The sequence below is a fragment of the Neoarius graeffei genome, chromosome 6 (assembly GCF_027579695.1).
Source record: "Neoarius graeffei isolate fNeoGra1 chromosome 6, fNeoGra1.pri, whole genome shotgun sequence".
NCBI lineage: Eukaryota > Metazoa > Chordata > Actinopteri > Siluriformes > Ariidae > Neoarius > Neoarius graeffei.
The window spans coordinates 3,378,004-3,398,785 of NC_083574.1; the positions used below are offsets into that span (position 1 = coordinate 3,378,004).

General features: G+C 39.9%; 1 protein-coding gene across 1 annotated transcript in view; it reads left to right on the top strand.

The window, feature by feature from the left end:
* The window catches only part of kiaa1549lb (KIAA1549-like b), a 105,256-nt gene that overhangs the window by 7,080 nt on the left and 77,394 nt on the right, over window positions 1–20,782 (top strand). Inside the window, exon 2 of the mRNA XM_060922816.1 lies at window positions 17,563–17,916. Within this exon, the coding sequence (XP_060778799.1) occupies window positions 17,563–17,916 (354 nt within the window). The remainder of the gene's footprint in view (window positions 1–17,562; window positions 17,917–20,782) is intronic.

Here is a 20,782-nt window from a genome sequence, read left to right on the forward strand (position 1 = left end):
CTGTTCATAATTTTAACAAATGGGATGAAGGCTGGAGAAAGTGAAGGCGGGTTGCCTCTCTCTCTCTCTCTCTGCTTCATGACAGGATGTTTCCAGCCTGCAGCAGAATCTCGATCTTCATTCAGACTAATGTGATTTTAAGAGAGAAGAGCGAGATGTGCATTTTTTTTTCTCCTCAAGATCCATCACGTGAAAATGGTGATGAAATGAAATGATTTTTTTTCACCAATCCAGATCATTCATGTTACGTCTGTAGTGGTGTCGTCTGTCCTCAATGTCATCACAGAGGTCCCTGTAGTCTGGAGATAACGTGTTCTAAATAGACATTGTACAGCTTTCCAGTTGTTGATGTTTCAGAGTTTACCGTTGTACAATGCTTTTTAAAACGATGCTATAAGAGACGCTGTACATCAACTAGTTTTAACATCTTGGATCTTTTGGAGAAGTGTGACCTCGCCGCCTTTTTAAAGCTATACCACCTTTCAGATTTTTCAAGTGTAGGTCATAAAAAGAATTTTCCCCGACACCCAATTATTTTTGTTTAGTGACCAAAAGTTACTGAATTCGAATCACAGACTTCCAGTTTTATTAGTTTTTTAAACAGAACAATTAATGAATTTTGGGCCAATTGGCCCTGAATTCTCCGCTATTTTTTCCTGCTTCACCATGACCCAATACAAGACACTACATCATGCATGACGTGGTGGGCTTTCCCCATTCGCTCAAGGCATTGTGGGATACAAATTTGAAACAGGAGAGAAAAATGGAGGACGTGAGTGTGGGAATGAAACGTGAAAGAGCGACTACAGTAACGGAAAGAAAGCGAGAAGAAAAGACATTGTTATATACGAAGGAAAGGAAACGCAGGACCAAACTAATAAATATGGGCGCTCAGCGAGCACCTCGGTGTGATCAGCTGTTCGTTTAGCGACAGAATGATGGAACTGTCAGTGCACGCTCAAAGGTAAACCTGTAGATGGCAGTAATGCAACACTGTGGATGCCAGCTGCCGTAAAACCCAAAAGAAGAAGAAGAAGGTAAACCTGCGCATGCGCACACGGACTTCCTCTGTCTGCTTGACTGCGCCAAGTGAGCGATTTCATGCACATTATTTGCTTTAATCCCCTCAAATTAAATAACTTCCCAGCCACAGAATGGCCTGATATTTTGTGAGATATTACAGAAATAAACAGATATCACAATGACCACATTTCAGACGGAACTGAATTTCACCGATTTTATGAAATCAAAAGGCCGTCTCGCTTTAATAAAATTAAAACTCGAGCTCATTCTTCACATCACTTCCTTGCTATTTGTAAAGAATCATCTGAGCACCTTAGAAATAGAACCTGTATCAGATAAACACGGAACTTTTTAAGGATAGGTTTTTTTTTTTATAGGTTAAAATTTTAATATAATGTAGCCATATTTTTTTCCCTTTTCTTTTAAGATATTGTAGTATTTTTCATAATTGTAATTTATTAATAATAATAATAATAATATTTTAATTTGTAACCTCTGATATGTACTTTTATATGATGAAATAAAGACCTTTGACAGATAGAAATAGGAGTTGTGTATCAGGACCGGTATCCCGCGGTACGCAATAAGTCACACAAGCTTGAGGTTTTTACTTTAATGTGAGCGACAAAGAAAATTTCAGGGCAAGGAAACACCACGTTCAGTAAAAATATGACAAATGATGCTTTTGCATCACTCATCCTTCGTACCCGCCTCCTCAAGCTCTCAGTGGTTTAAATGAGGCGACTAGCTTATTTATGTTTGGTAAAATAGAGCTAGATGAAGTCATTGTAAAACATTTACAAATAAAAATATTGAGCGTGCATGCCGAATTTAATAAACATCCTGTGTATGTCATCATTTTGGAGTTAGATATGGATATTTGAAGCATGAAACAGAGTTTTTGAAGTAAAATCCTCAGTATCACCAACTAGAAGGGTGTTTTTTAGAATCTAAAGCCTTGTAATTATCCAACAAATCCTTCAAAGACCCACCCCAAATAGTGTGTGTGTGTGTGTGTGTGTGTGTATTGTCTGGGTATGTGTTTGGTCCAAACTCCACATTATTGCTCATTATTTTCTTCTTAATACCCAGAATCTGCCCCGAGTGTAAGTTTACATCTATCTCTCTTAGTAGGAGCACTTTTAGAAAACTGGGTTCTTTAACGGCTTCGTGGATCAGTACAAGACTACAGTAGATTTAGAGAAGCTTAAATTAGCCATGTGCTGCACACGGCCTCGTGGACGTTTTCCTCAGTACTCGGATGCCAACTCCTCCACCGCTAACACCCACACACACACAAAAGCTGTTTCCTCCTCCATATTGAGAAAAAGCACAGATTTAAGTCGTACTGTAGAGCCGAGATTTTAACATGAAGCCCAGGCGAGAAACGACACAATTCAGCGGTGTGTCTGAACACAAAATGCAGATATAAAACCCCAGCAGTTAGTAACACCGTGAGCTCAAGCTGTAGTGTCATTTTTCTAAACGGGGTCTTTGCATAAAATAGATGAGTGACCGAGAGTCCATTTTTAGTTGGATCTCAGATTTCTGTATTCGTGGATATTTTATGAAACACCACAAAACAAAAATATTGAGTCTATCCACATTCACTGGATATCAGCAATCGTGTGCTCTGATTGACTACGACAAGGATATCAGCTCATATAGCGTGAGTGGAGAAAAACAAAATGGCAGAGCGCATCAAGTCAGATATATCACTTTATCAAGCATTTAAAAGAAACAGGAATGGCTAAAAGAATATAGTCTCCTATATAAATGCAAATATCTCCTGTTCCACACTCCAGCCCAGTTGGTGGCAGTAATGCACCTTTAAGTTGGTTTGCCAACCACCAAAAAACCCTAAAGAAGAAGAAAATGGCAGAGTGAACCAAATGAGGACAAAATAAAAACTCTACTCGAAAACAACCCCCCCCCAAAAAAATAAAATAGCAACAAAATATGGAATAAAAGCCTATGGCTTGGTCCAGACAAAAAGACTTTACGCTCTGTTAATATGGACCAATGATTAAGAGATTGTACCACACCCGCTCTTAATACTGTACACACACTCTGAGAAAATAAGGGTCTTCATGGGTTCTTTAAGGCACTGTTTCTCAACCACTGGACCATGGTCCATGAAGCGCCATCTAGTGGGCCATGAAATTTTTTTCAAGTTTGAAGCCAAATACTAAATAGTTTAGGATGTTGTAGCGTCCCGTATCTGGTTTGACGTACACCTTTCAAGTGGAAGAAATTAAGAAGAACAAGTCTTTATTATTGTCACGTTCCTCCTTTGCATTTAACCCCCATGCGCGCGCGCGCACACAGAGCGTGCACACACAGTGGACAGAATAAATAAATCCATTTGTGGGTAAATTATATAGATCTGTGATGCCTGCTGGAAGAGAAGAGCAGGGAGGATTGAGAATCGAGCAGCTGTGGTTTGTTTACACCTGCTACTAAAACTTTTAGCTTCCTAGCAACCATCGTAAAGACACGGACAAAGCCCGGAAATTCTTCCTTACCCGGGCAAAAATGATACAGGATTTATCCTGTAGTGTCCTGCTCTCCAGCTCTTTAACCCAGCCACATATAAAAAGTTGTTCTCCTTCATGCTCTTCCAGGTTTTTATCTGTGTGTCCATGTAGAACGATATCTGCAGCACCAGGTAGTTTGAGATGTTGGGGAACTCGACGGATGGATAATTTTCCAACTCAGAATGAATGAATGAATGACTTTATTTAAACATAAGTTGATCAGCAGAGCTGGTGGGGTTGTGCATGTACAGATACAAGTACAAAAGACTAAAAATAAACACAATCTTAAAAAAATTAAAATATGTTGATTATCTGTTAATTATCTTCGCATTAAGTTAATTAACAGTATGCATAAATATTGTATTTGCATTTAGTTCCGGCTACAATAGGATCAAAATGTATTCTACTAATGTCAAATTTAGCGAGTAAGTTTTCCTTTCATAAAAAAAAAATCCTTCTTTGTTAGCGTGTAAGGATCTAATCCCATTGAGTGGGTTCTGTATCCACTTCTTTTGAGTGTACTTTTTGGTTTTAATAACTTGTTTGTTTGCTGAACTTAAACATGGCAATAAGTTCTTGTGTTAATGGACCGGACTCCACTTTTGGATCATTAATCCCTTTTGAGTGAGAATGACCTGCATGCATGGGTTTGGCTTCTGGCACATCCATACAGTTTTAAATACAATACCTGCAATTAAAGACTTTCTTTGTATTGCATTTATTTAATTCCTGGGCTCCCATCTGTAACAGGGAGTGATGTCGCGTCCCATTAACACACTTTACAATACATTATTAGATTCTAATAGAATAGATGAGCCAAAATAATTGATCTTTTTTTTTTTTTTTAAAGTATGAATAGGTGGGCCTTGAAGCAGAAAAGGCTGAGAACCCTTGGTTTAAGGGTTCATCAAACCTGTAATTAAGGTTTCTTAGCTTCCAGAAAGGGATGAGAGTGAACAGACCTAGATTCAGTCACTGATTTAGCCTTCGTGGACAAAAGGACACACAGCGTCAGTGCATACTGCAGTATCTGAGCTCAGCCAAAATGGTGTCACATTCAGTAGGTCACTCTCCGAGGAGTTAGATTGATGAGCTCGGCCTTATTAAATCGATCCGACTTGTTTAAGCGACAGTCAGCTGGACTTCCTGATTCCCAGAGATTCTTACAGAGGCATAGCATGAGAATGTTCAGACGGTCGAATCTTTTTTTGTTTGTTTGTTTGTTTTGTTTTTTAAACATGTCTAGTTTGAGCAGGAAAGATTTTGTGCAAAAAAAGAAAAATACGAGTACAGAAGAATGATAGCGTAATCCTGTAAATTAGGTCACATACTGAGACAGTAAAGGAGTGCATAAAGGAGCTATCTGTGCATGCTTTTGATGGTGTTAATGAACTCTGAACAAATAAAATGCATGTCTAATTAGCTATGCATCAGCACATAAAGATGGTGAGATACAGTCCTGTGCAAGTCTTAGGCACGTATAAAGAAATGCTGTCGACCAAAAATGGCTTAAAAATAATGAAAATGTTTCAACATTAAAAAATACCATAAACAGGAAGCAGTAAGCCATAATAAATGAATAAATGCAAAGTCAATACTTGGTATGAGACAAAATTCGCTTTGCTTTAAAAAAAAAAAAGTAGTCTCAGGTACAATGAGTGCAGTTTTATAAGGAAATGAGCTGTAGGTTTTGGAAATAATGAGCTGTCGCTGTAGGAAATGAGCAGTAGCCTTCATTATGTTTTCTTTTTTAATCTGAAAAGTGCTCTCTTATGGAATATGCTGCTCAGACATATTACAAACCATTTTTCCCCCCTGTAACATTTAATTTTGTGCTGTGTGAAAGGGTACCGTTGCTGTCCCACTTCCACCAAGCGTCACCACCAAATGAGTACAACGAGAACGAAGATTTTAAAAGTAAATGAGTGTGATTTATTTTACAATGCGGAGAAGTACTCAAAATACAAACAAAAGACTTTCAAAAAGAAACCAAACGGGCCATCATAGGCATAACTAAATAAACACACATAGAACTGGAAGGCAACCTCACGACAAGTTGCAACAACAGTACTTACAGTTCACAGTTCTCAATTCTGATTTACAAGGGTCTCACCTCCACCAGAGCCTGTCAAACACTAACAACAAAGAAAATACAGCCCTTTAAATATCCCACCAATTACCCTCTGATTGGCTGAGCCCACAATATGCGGAGTGCTATGATTGGCTGAAATACAATGCACAGTAATACGATAATTAACAGGGATAGGAAAAGTAATAATCCTATAATTGGCCAACTTACCTCCTAAACACAACCACCAATGAAAACCAATGTAAATGATTGGATAAATCCATTCACCACAGAGGTACAAACCAAAACAAATCAACATTCACAGTGAAGATTAAAAATGTCAACATTCCATTCACCATTAAAATGCATAACAAACATCTACCACTATACCTACATACATTTCCCATCCCCACAGTTAACATAAATGACACAAACATCACAAAAGACACAACACTCACCCCTACAACCAGTAAACTTTCCCTAGCCCAAGGTGGAACTTAAAAACATCGCTCACCCGAGGCGCGCGCTTCCTACGGGGAATCCATGTCAGACGGACCAGGGAGACATCAGTGCTAATAAATGCAAGTGTGTGAGTTGTGAAGAAACCAATATCAACAACGGAATGGAAAATGGAGCAGAATCAGAAGTTATCTTACTGTTCGCTAGGATGTTTGGATTAAACTGCATTTAAACGGTAAAGTAACTGTGTTTATGGTTTGTAATGTGTGCCGCTAATGATCAAAACTCACCGGGTAGATGCCACTGCCGGTTCAATGGAGATACATGCAATTAGCGTGCCGATGTAACTAACGGTGTGGTGCATTTTGGGTAATATAGTGTGAGTGAACAGGGACGGTACACAAACAAAACCAAAGACGAAGACAAGCCATGGCAGATACATTGACACATATAAAAGTCCACATGTTGTGCACAGGTTTAAAAAGTATTCATACTTTTTACATGCTGGAAAAAAAAGAATGTTTGGAACTCCTAAAATGTTTTTGTAATGTTTGACTCAATAATGTAGAAGTCATAAAATAGAAATCTATAATAAAGTTAGTATGAAAAAAAATGGGGGGGGGGGGCGAAGACTTTTGCACAGTACTGTACATTAGAAACCTTTATGAAGAAATTGGTCATTTTTAATAAAAGGTATGTTAGATTTAGGGCGGCACGGTGGTGTAGTGGTTAGCGCTGTCGCCTCACAGCAAGAAGGTCCTGGGTTCGGGCCCCGGGGCCGGCGAGGGCCTTTCTGTGTGGAGTTTGCATGTTCTCCCCGTGTCCGCGTGGGTTTCCTCCGGGTGCTCCGGTTTCCCCCACAATCCAAAGACATGCAGGTTAGGTTAACTGGTGACTCTAAATTGACCGTAGGTGTGAATGTGAGTGTGAATGGTTGTCTGTGTCTATGTGTCAGCCCTGTGATGACCTGGCGACTTGTCCAGGGTGTACCCCGCCTTTCGCCCGTAGTCAGCTGGGATAGGCTCCAGCTTGCCTGCGACCCTGTAGAAGGATAAAGCGGCTACAGATGATGAGATGAGATGAGATGTTAGATTTAACCAGTGTTGAATTTGAAATTGAAATGATTGAATGTTAGATTTAATGTAGATGTAAAGCTGCATTAAGTGATCACTTAAGTTAGTTTTATAGTTTTAGTGTTAAGACTATGATAATATTTTAGAGCTTTTTAAGATCCTTTATTATTTTAAACTATGACACTATAACAGTGATTCTAAACTATTCCTGTGTAACTTGACCAAGTTACTGTGTGACCTTCGTCCAGGGGAATAGACACTTCTTTGCTAGACTAAACATGTCTGTTTAAAAATTGTCGTTAAGAACATCCGCTGATATGAAATGTATACAGGACATTTTGCTCATGATTGATCCAAGGTTTCACTCTCACACATACATATTGATGGAATTAAGATGCATTTTGCTCAGTCCAAGGTTTACTGACCTATGTCATCATACCATCACACCATAGTCTGACATCCTACGACGCATACACATAGCATAGACACACCCACACACACCCACAGCTGCATATCCACACAGACACACACACACATAGACAGATATCAAGCAGTGATGTCACTTCATCCACATAGATAATACATATAAAATCTCCTGTATTCTCTCGTCTCATGGGGGACTTGTGAATAAAGATTGCGAACTCATGGGGTTCCTGTCTTTCTTTCGCAACTCACCCCCAGAGCTCTGGGTGACACGGGGGGACTGATCTCGAGATGGTGAGGGCCAGAGGTGAAGAAACCTTTCAAGGTACATTTTTGTTAATGGGCTATTATATTTTACTCCAAACTTTACAAATGTGGGTAAATGATTGTTGGTTATTAAGAAAATGAAACAAAGAGGTTTTTTTAATTTAAGAAAAGGAATATTTGTTGATGATATGAAAATAAATGGGACTTTTTTTATTGGTAATAAAATTTTCTTAATTTTTTTTTTTTTTTTAATATTGTGGGAAAATTGAATTGTGAACCTAATGTCATGAACCGAATCGTGAATTGGGTGACTCGTTCCATACCTAAAGGCAACACTACAGTTTTTCTGATGGTTTATTAGCAAACCTCATAATACATACAGTATATATTGTGTATCTTCAAAAAGTTTTTAAGAATCATAACATGATATTTGTATTGTGTCACCCCTCGCCTATTCAGAATCACGATTACATTTTGCCGTAATGTAAAACCAACAAGATCTTATATAAAATATAAACAAATACAAAACGATTGTGGTTTGATTTTGTTCAGTCATATAAACGAACAGGTACGAAAAGATACAAGTGCTAACTCCGCCCCCCACCCCAACCTTAACTTTTTGAACTTCCAAACAAATTGAATCGCAATATTTTTTTATGAATTTGCACGTGTGGCACCAATTCACTCTACTTGCTCAATGCATCAATTAAAGGTGCTGACTGCAAAGTCATCTGAAATTTTATTTATTTTTTATGCATGGCATTTTCTTCTGTCTTGCAAAAACAATATCATGTGGATGAGATGTGATAATTTTGATGTCCTGAGGGTTTCTTTTCTTCATTTTGGGATCGTTTTCCTCCCTCTTGAGGTAAACAGTACGGCCCGATGGAAACAGGAAACAGCCGAACGTGAGGGAGGAGTTTTAACTAATTAGCATAACTATGGACTATGTCACATCAAAATGGCGACGCCACCAGGAAAACATCGTGACTCTGCATCGACCTCGGAGAGTTTTGAGTCGCAGGGATGTAATTTGTGGTTGATGTTCGCGAATAGATCCATCAAACAAAAGACGAATATTTATATCTTTTCTCTGTAAGATCAAAACATTAGGTGTAGAACTCCATCGTTGCTACCATGGAGTCGAGCCCATGCATTCTAAGGCTAAGGTAGCTAATCGCTCGCTAGAATTATTTAGTTATCTGTCTAGAAAAATGACACGTCATCTAACCTCGCTCTATCTTGCAGTTGCACTCACTAGGAAGGCTTTCCTTTTCTTTTCCGCTGGAGAAAGAGCCGAGTCCGCCATGTTTGCCCATGCCGACTAGTTTTGGTTAAAAGTAGATCCATGCCCCACGGTGGTCACGTGATATTGTCGCTCGCTTGCTTCGGTGATCTTCGGAATCGTAAAATGCGGGACGTTTTTTATCTCGGCAAAACATTTACACACAGGATACACGGTGTGTGTGAGGAGCAGCGAAGCATCTCGAAACCCCAACAGCAATAGAAATAGAACATTTTGAAATGGCAATGTTTAGATTCCAACATGGTGGCTTTCATGAATGCCAGATCTAACTGCAACATTGATGAATGTTCTTTCTCATCCATGTTCTTCAAGTACAACCCCAATTCCAAAAAAGTTGGGACAAAGTACAAATTGTAAATAAAAACGGAATGCAATAATTTACAAATCTCAAAAACTGATATTGTATTCACAATAGAACATAGACAACATATCAGATGTCGAAAGTGAGACATTTTGAAATTTCATGCCAAATATTGGCTCATTTGAAATTTCATGACAGCAACACATCTCAAAAAAGTTGGGACAGGGGCAATAAGAGGCTGGAAAAGTTAAAGGTACAAAAAAGGAACAGCTGGAGGACCAAATTGCAACTCATTAGGTCAATTGGCAATAGGTCATTAACATGACTGGGTATAAAAAGAGCATCTTGGAGTGGCAGCGGCTCTCAGAAGTAAAGATGGGAAGAGGATCACCAATCCCCCTAATTCTGCGCCAACAAATAGTGGAGCAATATCAGAAAGGAGTTCGACAGTGTAAAATTGCAAAGAGTTTGAACATATCATCATCTACAGTGCATAATATCATCAAAAGATTCAGAGAATCTGGAAGAATCTCTGTGCGTAAGGGTCAAGGCCGGAAAACCATACTGGGTGCCCGTGATCTTCGGGCCCTTAGACGGCACTGCATCACATACAGGCATGCTTCTGTATTGGAAATCACAAAATGGGCTCAGGAATATTTCCAGAGAACATTATCTGTGAACACAATTCACCGTGCCATCCGCCGTTGCCAGCTAAAACTCTACCATTCAAAGAAGAAGCCGTATCTAAACATGATCCAGAAGCGCAGACGTCTTCTCTGGGCCAAGGCTCATTTAAAATGGACTGTGGCAAAGTGGAAAACTGTTCTGTGGTCAGACGAATCAAAATTTGAAGTTCTTTATGGAAATCAGGGACGCCGTGTGATTCGGATTAAAGAGGAGAAGGACGACCCAAGTTGTTATCGGCGCTCAGTTCAGAAGCCTGCATCTCTGATGGTATGGGGTTGCATTAGTGCGTGTGGCATGGGCAGCTTACACATCTGGAAAGACACCATCAATGCTGAAAGGTATATCCAGGTTCTAGAGCAACATATGCTCCCATCCAGACGACGTCTCTTTCAGGGAAGACCTTGCATTTTCCAACATGACAATGCCAAACCACATACTGCATCAATTACAGCATCATGGCTGCGTAGAAGAAGGGTCCGGGTACTGAACTGGCCAGCCTGCAGTCAAGATCTTTCACCCATAGAAAACATTTGGCGCATCATAAAATGGAAGATACGACAAAAAAGACCTAAGACAGTTGAGCAACTAGAATCCTACATTAGACAAGAATGGGTTAACATTCCTATCCCTAAACTTGAGCAACTTGTCTCCTCAGTCCCCAGACGTTTACAGACTGTTGTAAAGAGAAAAGGGGATGTCTCACAGTGGGAAACATGGCCTTGTCCCAATTTTTTTGAGATGTGTTGTTGTCATGAAATTTAAAATCACCTAATTTTTCTCTTTAAATGATACATTTTCTCAGTTTAAACATTTGATGTGTCATCTATGTTCTATTCTGAATAAAATATGGAATTTTGAAACTTCTACATCATTGCATTCCGTTTTTATTTACAATTTGTACTTTGTCCCAACTTTTTTAGAATCGGGGTTGTATCTCATATCTCACATTTGCTTTTTATTAAATTTATATTTGCAATATATTATTCAGGTCTATTCACTGAATTGAATCATCGCTGTAGAGCTTATTAGACGCACAGTGCCAGTCTATTTTCAACACAGGTTCATTTTTAATAAATGGCAGAGTCAGCTTTTATTTGGTCTCTTCAGCATTCTGACAAATATTTGTGAGCTATTGATTGGCTGGTGTTTTGGGAGCAGAGGTCTGTAATCTAGCCGTTGTGAGAGAATCTGCTCTCATATGCAGCACTGGATGATGATGATGATGTGTAAAAACTCACTATCAGTTTCTGTCCAACTGAGCAGGATTGTTCCGAAGGACATTTTGATCGAGGGATGTGTACGGAAAGACTGAAGGAGGAATTTGTGATATGTTGTGCTGCACATGAGATCCTGCCCAGTGTAAGTGTACACTTCAGGGAGATGGAAAGTGTGTCAGTTCCTCACTAGGTGTATAGTGGAACAAAGGGACACCATGACCTTCACCGTTTCTAGTAAGTCATTGTTATAAACTCTGGTGTAAAACTGGAGTGCATGACATCACACACCTCAGTCTCTCTTGTCCTGTTCTCCTCACACTGAATCCCTGCGGGCCAGAAGACTGCGTGTGTAATACATTTGCTGACCGCATGATATAATAAATGTGTTCACGACACATCTTTCATTTCAGACGGAGAAAGCGTTTACCCATTGAAGGTATTTGTAAAACATTCTGAATTTTATTACTCTTACTTTTGGAAACTTGAGTAAGAACATACTGGTGGTTAGTTTTAGTTGACCTCTATGGTTGAGCTTGTTTACTTCGAATGCTGTATCTTTCACACAGAATGGTGCAAAAAACATCTACTTGAGTGAGCGACAGTTCTGTGGGCAGAAACTTGTTGATAAGAGAGGGTCAGAGATCAGAAAATGGCCAGATTGAGCAGTTTGAGATCTTTTGCCAGGAAGGATATAGTAACTCATATAATCACTCTTTACAACCGTGGTGAGCAGAAAAGCATCTCAGCAACAGCAGAAGAACACATTGGGTTCCACTCCTGCAGCCAAGAACAGGGATCTTAGAATCAACAAGAAGTTCCTTTTAAAGTGGACGGTGAGCGTATACGTTCTTGCATAGTGCATGACTTTCGACATGGTAGTGTTGTCTCAAATCAAACATGGCAACTTGTGCACTTACCGGAAATGACCATGTCGACGTTTGACCACGATTGTTGCATCACCTGCCAAAAAATATCTCCCAGCTTTTTTCCTCACCTCTTAAAAATGAATGTTTTTGATTTTCCTTGCTTGTGTGCATAGATACATTGGTGTCAATGACATGCCGTCCTCTAACTGGCTGAAAATAAGTTAGTAGTCCCTCCCTTTACCGTTACATAGCCAAGATGGCGACCACTGATGGTGAAACTTGTGCAGCGATGAACACGCAACCTTTTGACCATTTTGAGGACGCCATCCAGGTCTCGTAGTGCAATGCATGTTGGCATGTTTGTCAGTGTGAACGCACTTGTGCACTCAAATTACTGTAGCATGTGTAAGTACAGAAATACGTGAATTGAGACACACCCCTAGACTCAAACTAACTATAGTCAAATGACTAAAATAAGTCTAAAATCTAAAATAGGTGTCAAAATTACCACTGGTTTGTATTTTGTTCTGATAATTTGTTAACACCGTGTCCTTTTTGTGTATTTCAGCAAACCCTTTGAGATTTCTCTCTTTTTCTTTTCTCTTAAAGGTCTCATTGCATCGTTTTTTCATTAATTGTGCGGTGGTCTCTAGTATGAATGAATGCCCTGTGAGCCGGTTTTGGTGAAAAAAAAAATGCTGTGGTTCTCCTGTTTCAGGCTGTTCTAGTTTGGTGGAGGAGTGGGTGGCGGGAGAACGACAGGATTTCAGCTCTTACTCATTAATATTCATGACATGTAAATGTATTACCTCTGATTGGCTAACAGCAATCAGTAAACGTGTTACCTCTGATTGGCTAACAGCACTGTGACGCTACCTCCAGTGGGTCAGAACAAGCGGATGTGGGTGTCTTTGTAAAAACTGTTTTGATTGGCTATTATGGTCTCGACATCGATGTTTTGACCAATAACAATGTAGATAACACGAATTTTACATCACATTCAACGGAATTTAAACGAGACTAAAGATGGCGACTTACAAATAATGTGTAAACATCGTTGGAGTTAATAAAGTTTGAACAGCATGAAGGAACATACCCCAACCCCACGAAATTAATAAAAAAAATTCTCAACGGATTTGGCATAATATAAAAAGGTCGTTTTTTTACTCAGAAAAAGTGGAAATCCGCCGAAAAGTGGAAAACTCTCATCCCTGCCGAGCTTGTGACCATGTCATGCATGCTAACGTGGAGAATATCTCATCTCATCTCATTATCTCTAGCCGCTTTATCCTTCTACAGGGTCGCAGGCAAGCTGGAGCCTATCCCAGCTGACTACGGGTGAAAGGCGGGGTACACCCTGGACAAGTCGCCAGGTCATCACAGGGCTGACACATAGACACAGACAACCATTCACACTCACATTCACACCTACGCTCAATTTAGAGTCACCAGTTAACCTAACCTGCATGTCTTTGGACTGTGGGGGAAACCGGAGCACCCGGAGGAAACCCACGCGGACACGGGGAGAACATGCAAACTCCACACAGAAAGGCCCTCGCCGGCCCCGGGGCTCGAACCCAGGACCTTCTTGCTGTGAGGCGACAGCACTAACCACTACACCACCGTGCCGCCCCGTGGAGAATATGAACATGCTATTTTGTAACAAAAACCTTTGAACAAAAAGTTCATGTTTTACTTACAGCTTGTGAGCTGGTGGTCGATCGTCTTGACGGTACAGATCCAGGTGTTAAAAACAACCTCAAAGCAAAACCACTACTGAAGGCACCGAAGTTTGAAAAGTCACTGTGGTTGAAATGATCAGAACACAGTACTAACGCTGCATTACACTTCGCTGGTGGTGTTCCAAAGATAAATTCCAACCATTTCTTCTTTACCTCTTCTATCTTGGGCAAGAAATGCAACGTTGATGTGTTACTGCCACAAATAACACAGGCACGAACTTGTTTTCAACTTGCTGTTAGGTCCTCTTCGTTAGCTACTGACGAGATGGGCTCTGCTATCTCTCCTCGCGCTTAAATCTGAACTTTCTTCCCATGGGCGGTCGCAAGCCAAGGTGGACGAGGCCATGAATACTAATTTTCGAAATGACATAAGTTCGTAGGGCTTTTTCAGATTCGTTCGTTTTTCCAACTATTTTCTTTCATAAGCTAATACAGGGAATGGGAGTAGAATTACATTTTCACATGCAGCATGCATATGCAACTCGGAGTGAACTATGGCATTTCAAAAAGAGCCAGTATTAAACGTTTTTGGTGGAAGGGCACCTTTAATTATTCAGAGTGATGTGCTACATTTTTACTGAGCTTCCATTAGCCTGACATGCCTTAGCAACAACATCCTGTTTATTATTTGTCAGACTTGCAAATCCTAATAAATGAACCATAGTGGCTCCAAGATATCATTGAGTATGTCAAACAGATGTACACTGACTGGTAAGAGAGTAGGATGCAGGCTTGTAGTACTCGAGTCCGACTCGTGCCCTAATTTTCAGACTTTTTTTAAATTTTATTTGGTAACATACGATAATAATTTGAAATAAGACATTTACAGTGGTGCTTAAAAGTTTGTGAACCCTTTAGAATTTTCTATATTTCTGCAAAAATATGACCCAAAACATCATCAGATTTCCACACAAGTCCTAAAAGTAGATAAACAGAACCCAGTTAAACAAATGAGACAAAAATATTATACTTGGTCATTTATTTATTGAGGAAAATGATCCAATATTACATATCTGTGAGTGGCAAAAGTATGTGAACCTTTGCTTTCAGTATCTGATGTGACCCCCTTGTGCAGCAATAACTGCAAGTAAATGTTTCTGGTATCTGTTGATCAGTCCTGCACAGCGGCTTGGAGGAATTTTAGCCCGTTCCTCCATACAGAACAGCTTCAATTCTGGGATGTTGGTGGGTTTCCTCACATGAACTGCTCGCTTCAGGTCCTTCCACAACATTTTGATTGGATTAAGGTCAGGACTTTGACTTGGCCATTCCAAAACATTAACTTTATTCTTCTTTAACCATTCTTTGGTAGAACGACTTGTGTGCTTAGGGTCGTTGTCTTGCTGCATGACCCACCTTCTCTTGAAATTCAGTTCATGGACAGATGTCCTGACATTTTCCTTTAGAATTCGCTGGTATAATTCAGAATTCATTGTTCCATCAATGATGGCAAGCCGTCCTGGCCCAGATGCAGCAAAACAGGCCCAAAACACGATACTACCACCACCATGTTTCACAGATGGGATAAGGTTGTTATGCTGGAATGCAGTGTTTTTCTTTCTCCAAACATAACACTTCTCATTTAAACCAAATTGTTCTATTTTGGCCTCAGCCGTCCACAAAACATTTTTCCAATAGCCTTCTGGCTTGTCCATGTGATCTTTAGCAAACTGCAGACAAGCAGCAAGTTTTTTGGAGAGCAGTGGCTTTCTTCTTGCAACCCTGCCATGCACACCATTGTTGTTCAGTGTTCTCCTGATGGTGGACTCATGAACATTAACATTAGCCAATGTGAGAGAGGCCTTCAGTTGCTTAGAAGTTACCCTGGGGTCCTTTGTGACCTCGCCAACTATTACATGCCTTGCTCTTGGAGTGATCTTTGTTGGTCAGCCACTCCTGGGGAGGGTAACAATGGTCTTGAATTTCCTCCATTTGTACACAATCTGTCTGACTGTGGATTGGTGGAGTACAAACTCTTTAGAGATGGTTTTGTAACCTTTTCCAGCCTGATGAGCATCAACAACGCTTTTTCTGAGGTCCTCAGAAATCTCCTTTGTTCGTGCCATGATACACTTGCACAAACATGTGTTGTGAAGATCAGACTTTGATAGATCCCTGTTCTTTAAATAAAACAGGGTGCCCACTCACACCTGATTTGTCATCCAATTGATTGAAAACACCAGACTCTAATTTCACCTTCAAATTAACTGCCAATCCTAGAGGTTCACATACTTTTGCCACTCACAGATATGTAATATTGGATCATTTTCCTCAATAAATAAATGACCAAGTATCATATTTTTGTCTAATTTGTTTAACTGGGTTCTCTTTATCTACTTTTAGGACTTGTGTGAAAATCTGATGATGTTTTTGGTCATATTTATGCAGAAATATAGAAAATTCTAAAGGGTTCACAAACTTTCAAGCACCACTGTATATCTACATTAATTTTTGTACTAATTTTGTGCAAGAGTGTCACACCTGCGCGCCTTGGTGCGTGCATCAGATAGACTCTTGGGCGCTCTGGACAACGCCAAGCGGACTCTCGCGTAAACGACTCGCACCTGCACAGGATTAAGGCACAATCAGCATACCTGTATAAAAACTGTGAAAACACACTTATTTTGCAAAGTATTGAGTTGTGTTGCTGACACATTACCGAGTATTATTTCCTTGTTTGGTTTCCTGATCCCTGATTTCCTGTTTGTTTTTGATTCTGCTGAGTCTACGATAGCCTGTTTGTGTCTCGCTCGAGCTATCACCTGTTTTACGATTTTGCCTGCCATTCTGGATTGTTTACCGTCTTCACTTGTATTAATAAACACACCTTCTGCACTTACATCCGTCTCCCAACCATCTCTGACAGAATACTTCACACTCCCTGATAAAGAGAAGCACATTCACCTGTTCATATGCCATGTTCAGGAACAAACTAATGTTAATGGCGCTGAAACAGCCGCCGTCAAATGGTGCGGTTGGAGTCTTGTTCTCGGACTTGACTCGGATCAATCGTGGATTCGACTCAATTTTTTTTAATGACTTGGACTTGAAAACTGGGGACTCGAGACTGGACTCAGACTTGAGGTTTAGTGACTCGACTACAACACTGGTTGGATGGATGGACGCCAGACCTCTCCCAGATATCCTGCACAGAAAGAATCCTGATGTGTCTGTAAATGCACCATTTGTTTATATATTTCTCTATAAAGGTGTGTGTGTGGGGGCCCTGTGGTGTAAAGGGTGCTGTGCAGGAAAACTTTGATGAAGTAAAAGTATAGACTCTGAGCAGATGCTTCTTGTTGTAATGCTTAATGATCATCATTTAGATTTTTTTTTCCTTGAAATTACAAAATATTACACCAGTTCTGTTCGGTCTGTTCAAAGTGTTTTAAAGGCTTTTTAAAATAATTGTGCTTTGAATGCTTTGTATTGTTCAGCAGAGCTATAATTCTAACTGCCTGCTCTACAAAGAAACTTCCTGAATATATGACAGGAAAATTATAGCTTTTATCTTCTATAGGATTTGAACTAAAGTTCTGCATTGTAAAGATGAATTGTTCCCAGTATAACCACCCAAATTTCTTCTCCCACAGATGAAACAAATTACGAGGCGTCTGGATCATTGGCATCATCTCTGGACCAAGCAACCATGTCCACCCCTTCTCTTTGGCCATCTGGTTTGCTTCTGATCAATGAGGATTCTGTGTCTGGCATCCATTCTGATCCTACAAATCGACAAAGAGACATGAGAGAGAAGTCTCTATTGGCCAGAACAGTTACGAAAACACAGATCACTCTTCATTCAGGCTCCACTCTCGAGAGTCCTGTTAAGGGCACCAACCAAACTAACCATTCCTCTGCAGAAGGTTCTATTCAGAGAGCAGAGCCATCTTTTATGATTCCGTCCTCAGCTGTGGTGCACATTAGAAATCAGTCTTCAGCTTCAGGTTTGGTGTTCAGCACACACACAATTTCCAATTTTATCCAATTTCAACCACCATCTCCGCCTATACCTCAAGTTGCCACTGATATCATGTCGTCGTCGTCATCATCATTTGCATCCCCACCTTTGTCAATGTTGCCTTCATTTACACTACCACCATCATTATCTACAACATTGTCACCAGTAATAAAATCCTTATTATTACCATCGTTATCTTTACGGTCATCATCTTCAGATTCAGATTCATTATGGTCATCATTGAAAGAAACAATACCAGCACGTAACCCCCCTTCCTTATCTAGTTCTGTTCCAAGATCAACTGCCCCAGACATTGGTTCTTACACACTGTACTCCGATAAACCACTTTCAATTAAGAATACCTCAAACACCCCAGTAGAGTATGACACACACATGCAATTTAACAAGCCATTTGGCCAAAGCATAACGAGGAGCCCAGTGTCAAAGGGACCCTTCAGTCTAGAGCCTAACCCACCATTATCCCCAGTAAGTCACCTCTCAGGACAACGATCACAAGGACTGACTTCATTGTCTCGTAACCCAAGTGAGTTTTTTGTCTGGAGAACTACTAGAACAATTTATGATCATGGAAAGCAGTATAGTTATTTTCCATCTGCATCCACAATCCCACAGGAAACATCAAATGATGGCCAAATGCAGCTACATGGCTCTAAAAGCAGCATGTTTGCAAAGGTTTATGAAGAATCTGCAACTCCATCTGCTGAAGCTGAAGAGCAGTTGATTCACCCCAAGGCATATTCAGATGCAGTGTTATCCTTAAACGAAACGAGAGTAGTACCTTCAAATTCTTTCATAACCACTCATTTGATGGTTTCTCAAAGAGGTTTCTCTGAAATATATAAAACCCCAGCTTCTCCAGGGTACAAATCATTTCTCAGAACACCAACTAAGCAAATTCCAGTTGATTATCTAAATTGGAAAGATAACAATTCCAGTAATAACCATGAATCTCTGATGTTAGATAGAGTATATCTGAGTACACAGGAGCCATGGCAAGCCAAAAATACATCACCTAGAGCTACATCTCTCAACTCTCTTTTGGAGACAGACATAACCATGGAGTCTCGACTTATTGCACCTGTCTCTTTTTCTAGAATCCATTTGTCTGGTCCAACTAATAAGCCAACACCAGTGAGCTTTCTGCAGAAACCTGTCTCCTTTTTCTCTGATACAAAGTCTGAAAAGATGTTGTCAATGCTAACAGCTTCTGAATTTGCTGAATACTTGACGAGTGCAAGTTTTCATGAAACTAGCATTAACAGAACTCAGAAAACCCATGGCACTGTAGAGATAGCAAAAAGTTTTTGGGTTGTAGCACCAACCAGCAGCCCATCAACACCACTCCCGTCTCACAGAATTGACACCGTCTCTTCTGAGACTACAGCAAGGGCAGTGACCTTGTCTAAACCTTTAATATCTGCCATTTTCTCCAGCTCTACAGCAAAACAGATGGCTAATAGTCTGTCAAGTATCAAGACATCAATCCTGTTGGACAGAAAGTCTATAACCTCTCAAAATTATATCGTGCCCAATTTTGTAACTACATTAAGTCCTGAAAGACGTATCCAAGAAACGTACACCCCAATTAATTTGACAGAAATGGAGAACTCTTTCAGTAATAACTTTGATCAAGAAAATCTCTTTTCAGGTATTGCTTCAACTTCAGTGCAGACACCTATAGAGACAAGCTCTTCCTTTGTGTTGAAGTTCTTGGGTTCAAATTTTACCAAGAGGTCCTCTGATGTGCCTTTTTCTCCCACACCATCATTTCTTCATAATATGATGCAAAAAACTAAAGTTGATGTGGAGAGATTAGATTATTTCACATCCCCAGACAGAAAAATGGCAACAACATCTGGAATATTAACCAAGAATGCTTTATTTTTCTCAGCTAAAACAAGAGTATCAAAAGATACATTTACTGATGAAACTACATCTATTGTATCATCAAAACAAGGCCTGAACCTTACACCTACAAGACCAAAAGACAAGTTCACTGGAAAAGAGAAATCCATGAATAGTGGCTTCAATACCACTTTGACATTAAAGGCTAGATCAGAAGGACGTAAATCAAATCCAGCAGTGACTGGAGGTTTTAGTCACATAAAACCTGCACTGCAGAAGATACTTGTAATTAAAAATGGTCAGTCCTTTTCTTCAACAAGCAATACAACACATTCTTTGCAGATGGTATTAAATACAACATCCTCAACTGAATCAGTTAATTTAAACACAAGAGGTGTCCAAATGTTACCAGCTAGGTTTCCAGCATCAAGGTGGACATCTCTTTTGTCAGAGCGAACACCATCTGTGTCTTCACCCACCATGAATATATTAGCAGCTCATGCATCAGGAACACAAACTGATCTACCTGCAGGTATAATGGAATTAACAACACCATCACCTGCAGAATTATCACAAGTATCTTCGCCATCAGAATTATCATTATCACTGTCAGAATTGTCACCAGTATCATTGTCAACAGAATTATCAATAGCTTCATTAGTATCAGAATTATCACCAGCATCACCAGCTGAATTATCTCCAGCATTATCACCATTATCAGCACCATCCTCAACTTTAGAAATATCACCACTAGCATCCTCAGCATCATTATCATCCATGGCATCATCACCATCTGATTCATCAACAGCAACATCACCATCAGAATTATCACAATCGTTACTATCAGTGGTGTCATCACCAGAAGATTTATCAATAGCATCATCACCATCAGAATTATCACCAGTCTCATTACCTTCAGAATCATCCCCAGCATCATCACCATCCCCAGCTTCAGAATTCTCAAAATCAGAATCCTTACCATCAGA